The sequence below is a fragment of the Sinohyriopsis cumingii genome, chromosome 12 (assembly GCF_028554795.1).
Source record: "Sinohyriopsis cumingii isolate HCF-2022 chromosome 12, ASM2855479v2, whole genome shotgun sequence".
In the NCBI taxonomy this organism is placed as follows: Eukaryota; Metazoa; Mollusca; class Bivalvia; order Unionida; family Unionidae; genus Sinohyriopsis; species Sinohyriopsis cumingii.
Window position 1 is genome coordinate 2,788,755 of NC_142972.1, and position 12,028 is coordinate 2,800,782.

The 12,028-nt window shown below is 33.6% G+C and overlaps 1 protein-coding gene across 1 annotated transcript in view; it reads right to left on the reverse strand.

Annotated features, from left to right (window-relative positions):
* LOC149785920 (E3 ubiquitin-protein ligase rnf213-alpha-like) overlaps nt 1-12,028 on the reverse strand; it is a 427,433-nt gene that overhangs the window by 351,470 nt on the left and 63,935 nt on the right. Inside the window, exons 13-14 of the mRNA XM_089978087.1 lie at nt 2,756-2,972; nt 575-1,143 (exon numbers count right to left, since the gene is read on the reverse strand). Of these exons, the coding sequence (XP_089834213.1) occupies nt 575-1,143; nt 2,756-2,972 (786 nt within the window). The remainder of the gene's footprint in view (nt 1-574; nt 1,144-2,755; nt 2,973-12,028) is intronic.

A 12,028-nucleotide genomic window follows, 5' to 3' on the forward strand; every position in this document is an offset into this window, starting at 1 on the left:
ATGATCATAACATTTCCCAAGTTTCATGGCAATCAGTTTTAATTTGTGAGAATAGTTGGGTTCACAAGATTCTGTCAATCACTGCATTCACCTGTAAGTTATAAAGCACACACAAAATTCTGGATTTATCACTGAATCTTCAGCTGATAGCCATAATATTTACAAAGTTTCATGGCAATCAATAATAAAATGTGGGACCAGTTGAACTAATGAGATTGGGTCCATTTCATTAAACTAAAACACAGAAAAGGCAATAAGGATGGATGGTTCTGAATGCAAAATTTGGGTAGCAAAATGTACATCTATTCATTTCCGTAAACTGAAATTACTGGGATAAATTGCTTACTTATGGACGATGCATCAAAATACAACAAAATACAGTCAAATGAATATATGACTATTTAAACTCAGCTTTCAAATTAGATTTTTAAAGTCAATCACAGGACTCATACATCAACATAATGTGTACAAATGCTGAAAAAGACAGGAAAAGCTCTTGATGGGTTCCGAATATTGTGTATTACAAGATGTAGCTGAATAGATAAAATTCAAGGTATATGTACATCTGTCTCACCTTAGATGCAATCCAACTGACATCTTCAAAATCTCCCTTTAGTTCTAAAGCTGTTGCAAACTTCAGTATAATTTTAGCACCCTGAATATAATGTCTCAGTTGTCTGTATTGTTTCAACTGCTCTATTCTTCTTGCTCTTGTTTTTATACCAACGTTTAGCAACAACATTTCCTCATCAATTGGTCCACAGTTACCATTTTCAGACAATTTCCCAAGCCTTTTTTCAAACTTTTTGAATGTGATATGCCCAGAATCTATTTCATCACATATGATAAACCATTCTTCGTTCACTGGTTGCCAAACGTGGGCAATCAACCCTTCAAGGTTAATCACTTTAGTCTTCTTACAAGTTTCTTCCCACAGCTGGAGGAAAACTCTGCTTTCATTTCGTAATTCTAATGCATCAAGTATCATCAATACTTCTGTTGGCACCAAAAAAGACTTTATTTGCGGCTTGTATGCCTGTGTGTCTTCTAATGAATCCACATGAGCAAATTCACAAATGTCAACAACACGTAACCGGGAGGCTGACAGATGTTGTAACATTTGCTGCACACCTGAAGTGTCCACTGTAATTAAAGAGAATATTATTATACTTTATAGCATAATTTTATTGAGGATAAGATCTGATTCTACACCACAACATCCAAGTTTCCATCTCTCAGTGAATACTTTTGTTTTTCCAACAAGTGTTCATTGGAATGTAGTCTCACCTGCATCCTATACATCCCACTTGTATCTCACATGTGAAAACATTAACTTAATACAGAATCTTATTTGAAAAAGTAACAACACTAAGTGTTACCAAAGTCTTACCAGGTGAGGCTATAACGGTTTTATATTTATCCATTGATTCTACCACTCTACTACTCTCATACCATCAACTGTGCTATTTAGAAATAAATGTCATCAGAGGGTCATGACAAAATGAATTAAATGATGATGTCAAGTACAACATTTTAATATTACTGTATTTTCTGAATGTTTTCAGATGGCAAAACATTTTTTCATTTTGCTCTCTGCAAGCATATGAAATAACTTAACTTGGTGTACATAAACAGGGTACAAAAAAACACAAATGCTTAAAACAATGGAAAAAACTTAACACCAAGGATGTAATGGTGGAATATGCCTTTAAAAATAACTAATGTGCCCAATGGTTTGTTTGATTTTCCATGCAGTAAAATCCCAATTTGTGTGTGACACCTAAAACTAAAATAAAAATATCTTTTTTAGCAGGAAGCCATGGTAGCTCAGTTCATACAGCATTGGACTCCAAAGGTCATGGATTTAACACTCACCCAGGAAAATCTGTGCCAGCTACTTCAGTGTATCCTTGGGGAAAGGCATTTAGTTTACATTTCCACAATATGATATGGCCAGTAATATGTTAAAAGTACCATTAAGCCCAACAACATTCAGATTTACCCTCCAAGGACGTACACAGTCCGATAGAAATGCTCATATTTGAAAGTCTTAATTCCTTTAATCCAAAATGACATTGAAAGTCTTAATTCCTTTAATCCAAAATGACATTGAAAGTCTTAATTCCTTTAATCCAAAATGACATTGGTCTGTTCCAGAATTCATTTCAATAAGACTATTATGCATCAAGCAATCCCAGTCCTGTTTTACAAAACACATTTCCCAATCCTGTTTTACAAAACACATTTCCCAATCCTGTTTTACAAAACATATTTCCCAATCATGTTTTACAAAACATATTTCACCACTCTGGTGTTAGTGAATCTGCCTTGAATGTGTGAGGCCACAGATTCTAACCCCAGCCGAGTCATACCAAAGACTTATAAAAATGGTACTAGCATCTGCCTTCCTTGGCGGTCAGCATTAAGAGGTCAGTGTTAGGACTGATCATCCTGGTGTCAGCATAATGTGACTGGGTGGGACATCATACTACATGTCTGCAGCATGATGCCCCAGTGCTAGACATCACTATAAGCTACAACACTGCAAACATCATAGCAATATAACTGAAAAATTGTTAAAGCTATGTTAAAAAATACAAATCACACACACATACACATAAAACCTATTTCATCATTTAGAAAATGAACAAGTAATTCTCTGAAATTTTTTATAATCACTACTCAAACGTTTGTCTTAAAACATTTATAACTCATCTGATTTTGCTATAATGAAATATAATTTATAAAATTTTACCTGAAGGAATGTGCTGGCAAAGATTCAAAAGGATCTTTATCTGCTCAGTCTGATGTTTGTAACAATCAACTTCTTTCTGCCGAATTGCAATTGCTTTTGCAACATCAAATTTCAAGTGTGACTCCTCTTCAACACTTTTCAAGTGTTTGGTAAATTCAACAAACATCTCTTTTGCAGATGAAATGAGTTCCAAGTCTTGTAGAGTAATAGTGCCATCCTGTAAGGCATGCATCAGGGTACACAACAAAGTGGTGCATTGCATGAGATGAGTGGCACAGTCATCCGTCAAGAATCTACAGATTATTTTGTCACCCGCTGAAAAATGTAACATTTGTATAACGTAAGAGGTCCATGTGTGCCTGAGCAAATGGTTATCTGAGTTGAACGATCTCCAGCAAACATAAGCCACATATAAACTTTTTTAACTAAAAAGGATTCTTGCATTAAACCAAACAATTACCCCATCTCCGTAGTATGATATTTAATGTCATTCTCTGACATTGGTGCTTGAGAAAAGGAAATGAAAACTCCAGAAATGCAATGAAATAATAATCTGGGTTCTTTAAACAATTTACATAGTCACTATTCAAAATTTTGTACAAAAGACTATGTATTCACCAATACATAATATAATGGAAATGATTTGTGATAATACTCAAAACAATTCTTTTTATGCTGATAACACTGCAAAGGGATATGATGATAGACAACACTGCAAAGGGACATGATGATAGATAACACTGCAAAGGGACATGATGATAGATAACACTGCAAAGGGACATGATGATAGACAACACTGCAAAGGGACATGATATATAACACTGCAAAGGGACATGATGATACATAACACTACAAAGGGACATGATGATAGACAACACTGCAAAGGGACATGGTGACAGATAACACTGCAAAGGGACATGATGATAGATAACACTGCAAAGGGACATGATGATAGATAACACTACAAAGGAACATGATGATAGATAACACTGCAAAGGGACATGATGATAGATAACACTGCAAAAGGAAATGATATATAAACTGCAAAGGGACATGATGATAGACAACACTGCAAAGGGACATGATAGATAACACTACAAAAAGGACATGATAGATAACACTGCAAAGGGACATGATATATAACACTGCAAATGGACATGATATATAACACTGCAAAGGGACATGATGATAGATAACACTGCAAAGGGACATGATGATAGATAACACTGCAAAGGGACATGATGATAGATAACACTGCAAAGGGAAATGATATATAACACTGCAAAGGGACATGATGACAAATAACACTGCAAAGGGACATGATGACAGACAACACTGCAAAGGGACATGATGATATATAACACTGCAAAGGGACATGATGATAGTTACAGTGAAACCTGTCTACAAAGGACATACAAGATACCACTTACAAATTTGTCCTTTATGGGCATTTCAGTTCATACTGAAGTTTCAAAAAAAAGAATGGACTCAAACATGTTATCTTTTAGACTTCACTCAAGGTATATAAAATTTGGTCTATTTCAACTCAATAATTTTTTTTACATATTTTGCACATGATGCAAGTGTAATAAAACTTTTCTTACACATTCCAAAAGTAATAAAAAAAACAATCTAAAAATGTCTCTACAAGAGTACCATGAACATTATAAAATACACCCATCCAATCAACATTAGACATTTAGGTAGGCAATAGTTGAGCATGGCCTTGGTCAAAGTATGCTCTTTTTAACTGAACTTATTGTGGTGCAGAAACTGGTATTCTTATTAAACTTACTATGACCTTGACCTTTAATCTTAAGATTAAAATATCTACAGGCCTATTCCTTTCCTAAAATGCATGCTCTCACAAACTTTGGTCAAGGTATATCATCTAAAGCTAAAGTTATTATGCCAACAAAAAAAAATTCTTCTTAAAGTTAGTGACCTTGACTTTTGATCCCAAAATTATTAGGTTTCTCTTTTACACCAAGTTAAGTTATCCACAAACTTTGGTAAATGTACATGACTGAGAATAACAATTTTTTTTACAGAAACCATTTACAAAGTTTAGACCAGGTCAGTGATCTAGAACTAAAGTTGTTGTACAATACTCAATTTTCTTCTTTTTGTCTGTGAGCTTATTCTCTGACCCCCAAATCCAAAGGGTTTTTCCTCACATCAAATCCAGGCCATCTACAAGTTTGATTCATGTACATGATTTATGGCCATGATATACAACTAATATTATCATGCAGATACAGTGTTTCTTCTGTCACAGTGAAAATTTGACCCATAACCTTTTAACTCCCATGATTGTGATGAAGAATTTATGTCAATGGCCAGAAACCATCTCTCTTCTTAATGTCACATTGAACTTTACCTTTTGGTCCAGAAATCAAAAGGCTTCTTCAGCAGAGCAAGTGCTGGCAATTTACGAAGTTTGATAAGCACAGATGGTGGAAAAAGTGAATTGTTGTGCAGAAACAAATTAGGAAACATATAAACCTGCATCACAACATAATACACTCACCTTAGGTTGCACAGATCTTGCTCATGATAAAAAAATTGTATATTTTAATGACATAAACCTATTTAACAAGTATGATGAATATAGTCATTATTGTCTTGGCAACTTCACCAACCAGATGCAAAATCACCTCATTATTATGTTTGAATCTTGCTCGTAATTGTTCAAGTCAAAGATCTTGATGATTCAAGCCTATTTACCAAGTTTGTGACAAGTAATACATTCTTTAGAATGATAACATGCTCAGCCAGATGCATGCATGTCAAGCCTATTTACCAAGTTTGTGACAAGTAATACAATCTTTAGAATGATAACATGCTCAGCCAAATACATGCATGTCAAGCCTATTTACCAAGTTTGTGACAAGAAATACATTCTTTAGAATGATAACATGCTCAGCCAAATGCATGCATGTCAAGCCTGTTTACCAAGTTTGTGACAAGAAATACATTCTTTAGAATGATAACATGCTCAGCCAGATGCATGCATGTCAAGCCTATTTACCAAGTTTGTGACAAGTAATACAATCTTTAGAATGATAACATGCTCAGCCAAATACATGCATGTCAAGCCTATTTACCAAGTTTGTGACAAGAAATACATTCTTTAGAATGATAACATGCTCAGCCAAATGCATGCATGTCAAGCCTATTTACCAAGCTTGTGACAAGAAATACATTCTTTAGAATGATAACATGCTCAGCCAAATGCATGCATGTCAAGCCTATTTACCAAGTTTGTGACAAGAAATACATTCTTTAGAATGATAACATGCGCAGCCAGATGCATGCATGTCAAGCCTATTTACCAAGTTTGTGACAAGAAATACATTCTTTAGAATGATAACATGCTCAGCCAGATGCATGCATGATCACCTCATTAACTCATAACCCCTGCCACCTCTATAACTCGTCACACTAGAGTACCTCATCTCCCATGTGCCACAATAACATGGCACAGTTTACCTAGCTTTGTTTCCCAAGTGCTGAGTCTGAGTAGCAGTATTAGTCTAGGCCTGTATCCCGCACAACGAGTTAAATCGGCACAAACCACTGGTTGATTTCAAGCCATTTTCTAATTATGCAGTCATTGTAACCAATAAAATTTTAGCTTACATAGATAAACATTGTTGAACAAAGGGACAATTTATTCTTTTACTTGGATAGCGGCAAAAATAGTGGAAATATTTTAGATTAGAAAATTATTAAAATCACGAGAATCAGCCACTGGGCGTAGACTTTTACTTGACAGACTGGCAGAGTATTCACACAAGGTTAACTTTGCAAGAGAGAAGACAAGTAGAATTTCTGTGTACATAAAATGGAATGAATTTCATGTGTTGATAGTGTTAATTATTCAGTGTGAATTCATAATGGATTTTATGGATTATTCATGGCAAGAGAAACAAATTGGTAAGAAAACCATTTATTTCATCTTTATGGATGAGTTTTATTTCTGCATGTAGCATGAAATTTATAACATTATGTAAGTAATTTTATTGAGAACTGCTGTGCCAAAGTTTAGCTTAATTAAAACGAACATAAATAAGAAAATAACATTTATTGCAAGTAGTTTCCTTCTGTAAAAAGATGCAAGCCAAGTACTCTCAGCAAGTCTCAGGGATACAGGCACTGGTAAGGCCAACACTGCTCTGGGCGATCTCAGCACGTATGCTGCTGGGGAATGCCTAGCTGTTTGGCTCAAGGGTTAATGAGTTAATAGGCACTGATAACATGAGCTATTAAGTTTGTGGCAGATACTGATCATATCAGCCCAGCATCCAGAATGGCAACAAGCTCAGCCAATGTGATGCAAAATCACCTTAAAAATATGCATTCCGAGTCTGATCAAAATTGGATCTGAATTCCGGCTTAAAGTGAGAAATAGATGTAATCAGTTGGTAGCTGATCTATGTTAATTGTTAATCCAACATTGAGCTAATTTCATGATCTCAGAGCTATTGCCAAATGGCCATTAGCTACTTCAGAGTCACTCAGCTGGAATCCAATTATAAGGCAATCAAACTCTCAATCAAGCTGCTGGGCCTGAAGCCCCCAGTTCTCTCACACTTCTGGTACACTAATTTCAATTACAACACTTATAATTAAAAGTCAATTACTACTGGACTTTGGCAACTGAAAGTTAACAATAATGTTTTTCAGATATTCATAAATTATTTTGCCATTTGGGAAAAAAATATTCACTGATTCATAGTAGTTTTCAATAGTGTCATCACACAATTTCAATGCTGTCCATATAATATGTTTATCATTGCAAGCAGAAATGTTTGATTTAGCCCATTATTTATATGGGAATTAAGCATTTCATATTTATGGTGGGTTTTTTTAGCATAAAGCCACCCTATCCTCAATACTGATTTTAAAGAAATAGGTTTGCTAAGTAGCCAGTAGAGTATTCTCCTAAAATCCAAGAGGTCAGTTCAAAATGGGTTGAAAGAAGCATTGTTCTCAGTCTTTAGAAATAATAAATATTGTTGTTGCTGTCCTCATTTCATGATCTGTGCAGTTTTCTGTTGTAAAAATGATTAACGAGAACTATATGATATGGAAAATGCAAACACTAACATGAGCAAATAAACACAAATTCTCTATAATGCTTGTTTCTGACAAAAATGTTATCTTTACCAAATAAATAAATCAAACATTATTTCTATCAGTCACATAGCCAATGATGTGTTACCTATACTAGTAACATTCACTTCAAAAAATAAATTTTGAAAGCTGAATTATGCTACCTCTAGTCAATGGCTTTTGCATTTATGATCAAAACTAACTGGGTTTTTATAGTTTTTACTGCATTACTATATCGAGACAATAAGATTAACTGCCCAGTGGTCTGGATAAATAAACTCAAATCGCTTCCGAACTCATTTTCAAATGCATGCGTTTCTTTGTTACACTGACTGATGTAATAAAGAGTACTCATCAACAATGTTGTCCAGCTGTTAATGTATAGTGGTATATATTGTAATGACAACAACAGAACAAAAACATCAATCATTATATTTTCTCGCCGACACAAAAGACAAAAGAAAGGCAATGTGATGAATGTGAATATATTCTCGGTTAACAAAACAGTTGCCCTTTCCAAGTAAGCTGAGCAAAGGGCTTTCTACACTTATAATTGGTGAATATTTCTTCAGTTTTTTTTCTTCTTCTTTTTTTTCATTATTAGACACCTCAGTTACATATTTATGTGAAGATAACAGATAATTCCGGTTTGTGTTTCATTGAGGAAACAAGTATTGATATTTCTCATATACAAATATACTCGGCAAAGAATAAACTAGTCATTTTGCATATTAAGTGATACATCAGTATTTTTCTTATGCCGTCTGAAACATGATGCAAATAAAAAACATAAAAATATGTAGTGAAATACAATAATAAAAGAAATCAATGACCTACATGCATGATTATAAACTATTCAATGCCTCAGTTAAGAATGTGCCCAAAGTTAATCACTATTGATAACTTGCTTAGCAAAACAATACCCTGGTCATTTGATGTAAATCAAACTGATGTATATTTTTGAAGCATTTGAAATGGGAACCTGTCTTCAATTTTAACAAAATGAAATAAAAATAATAGACAAATAAAAATGCAACAAAACAATGATTTTTATCTTTCATTCTTAGCTGTCAAATTTAAAGGGCAGTACATTTTTATCACTTTGGCAAAAGTAAATCTTCATAATACACTGTTTAATGTACAAAAAATTAAAGGATGACAAAAAAAGTATGACGTTTTGTGTACAAAAAAATATGATAGATTTAATTATTTTATGGCTTAATGGTGTACGAAAAATTAAAGGGTACGAAAAATAACATGAAATACTGTATGCTGTTTACTAGGATCTACTGTAGTGAAAATTTAATACAGACAGGAAAAGGACAACATCTGTATCATAATTGGACCTGAAAGTGGGAATTTTTAAAAGTATGAGATATGATAGGCAATCCATTACATGTAATATGACTTAACCTACCACATGGCATCCAGTTATGTCCAAATATTGCACAGCTTTGTTGGCTAAAAATAACATCTGAAGTGAATATATGATGGTAATTGTCAAGAGCCATAACTCTCTCCAAAATGGAGTTTACATGACAAAACCCACAAATGACACATCTAGGGCTATGAGACAATGTAAACACAAAACTGCATCAGAATATGCTAAATGTTTCCTAAGATAGATCCTGGTTGCATAGATCTGCAGAGGTGGAAAAAAGGCAATCACTCCATTAAAACTGGAACAGGAAAGACAAAACCTTTTAAAGTCACATCTATATGTAACTTGCAATCCACCTATCAAATGGCATCCAGTTAATTATGTACAAGGGTAACAGAGCTATGCTGGTGACAGCAACATCAAATGTCAAGATTTACTCTAATAGTCAAGGGCTATAACTCTATCAAAAATAGCACTGATGAGACAAAACCCACAACAGGTACAACTAGGTTTATAAGACAATGTTCACAGCAAATTCCATCAGAACATGATCAATATGTCTATGAGCTATGCTGGTTACAAGAATCTGAAGTAATGATTTAAATTTTAATGGAATAAGGGCAATAACTCCATCAAAATAGGACCTGTAAAGATGAAACCTTTAAAAGGTACATTTCCATGTAATATGCAATCCAACCACCAAAAGGCATTCTAATTATGTGAAAGTGTTTCAGAGCTATGCTGATTATAAGATGTGTGAATGGACTGGCAGAAGGATAGATGGTGATTACTATAAGGTCACATTCACTAGAATCAAATCAGGTCTTGGAACCCATTCACAGTATCTCAATATTAAATTTGGTCTGGTTTGGTCTCTGGTTTAATTTCTGGGACAATGTTTTTAAAATACAAATGCAACAGACAAACCAATGGACAGATGGACAGAATAAAAACAATACATCTCCCCTCCATGAAAATGAACAGAAACATACTGTCAAACCATTTTAAGACATTGTTCATGGGTGCTGGCAGAAACATTTTATGGTGATTTGACATAATTTGCATTTTATAACTTTAGGCTCTATGCTGAATTCATTCTAAGTAAGCTGAAAGGTTTTTACAAAGTGGTTTAAATGTTTTATATTATAAATAACAGTTGCTGTATTTGATAGCTCATTTATATCACTGGTTGAAACTTCCAGGACAAAGCTGCCCAAATGCTTGCTGTCAAATTGTATTTGGTAATAAATGAGAAGTGTCATGCATATTTAATTTACATAGGGTGGTAGGTTTTGTTTTTATTCATTATATACTATGTTTAAATACATTATGTGGTTGACCTTGTCTAAAATCATTGTTTATTTGTTTACTGCCTATGTGACCAGAATCATTGATATTTTTTATGAACAACATGGATATAAAAATCTGAGTACAGAACAGGAAATTCCCCATTAAATTAAGGATCTACCTGCTGTTTGTCACTTTCTTTATTATAACATTAGTACATATCTTGTCTTGTTTACAGTCTTTGATTCTAACTTCAGAATCTTCTAGAATAGAAGTTTCCATTAGGTATTAGTTTTCTGTAGAAAATGCAAATTGGAACATAGGTCAAGTAGAGGAGCATACAATCTTGTTTTCTTGATGAATTACCTGTTCTGGCCATAACATGTTACAGCAGAATGATTCTTAATTGTTGTGTTCAGATTTGATTTGGGTGAAATCATAATTCAAATTCTTCTTTTCTATAACTACAAAGTGCTCTATAATATTCTTGGAAAGAGAAAATAACTTGGAATTACAGTGAATGCAAACAAGGAAATCTCGGATTATATTACTGTGATTCATTAAAAGAATTTTAGCACATCATCACACTTCAGGCCACTACAGGCACATCAACACCTTCATCATTGGAACTTACTTGAACTACCATTAAAATTTATTTAGAAGTTTACTCATTAGAATTTGTCAGAAATTCTAAAATTTGTATAGGATTGACTTCACAATACCATAAGTCTTTTCAAATTTACACTTTGTATTCTTGAGAAAAAAATTATTTGTTGAATTTTACAAAACCTGTTGGTTTTTGCTCTTTTCTGTTACTCTTTTTATGACTAAAGAGCCATAATAGAAGTCACTTAAATTTCTGTTCTATTTTTGTTAATTCAGCAAATATTTTGACATCAGCTGAACACATTTTAAAAGCCTTGATGCAGGTTGCTGTCAACTAAGTCCAAATTCTGTTTAGCAGTTTCTGAGGAAAATGTAAAGGGTTTTCATACTTCCAGAATAGCAGGCATATTAAATTTAAGAACATAATTATTTGTAAAGATTTTCAAGCCCTTGATGCCAAGATGCTTTTTGCCTAACTTGGAAGAATCATGTTGAGTAGATTAAGAAAGGAAGTCAATACAAAGGTTTTCTCACATTCAGCAACTGGAGGCACATTTAATGACAGAAAAACATCTCTAATACTAATTTTAGTATCCTGATACCAGTTAAACATTAGTTTTAGAGAAATAATTTGATGGTTTTAAGGTCTAGTCATGGTTGCCATATATGATAGTGGATTCATTATTCGTACAAAGTTAGAAAGGCCTCAGCAGTACAATGTTTTGTATGTGTGTTTGTGTGTGTGTGTGTGTATATATATATATATATATATACACACACACACACATATATACACATTTATATATAAAACAGATTGTAATTCAGTATCCTTGGCAAATCTATCATTTTATAAAAGAGTTAAATAAGACAAATGCTTTTCT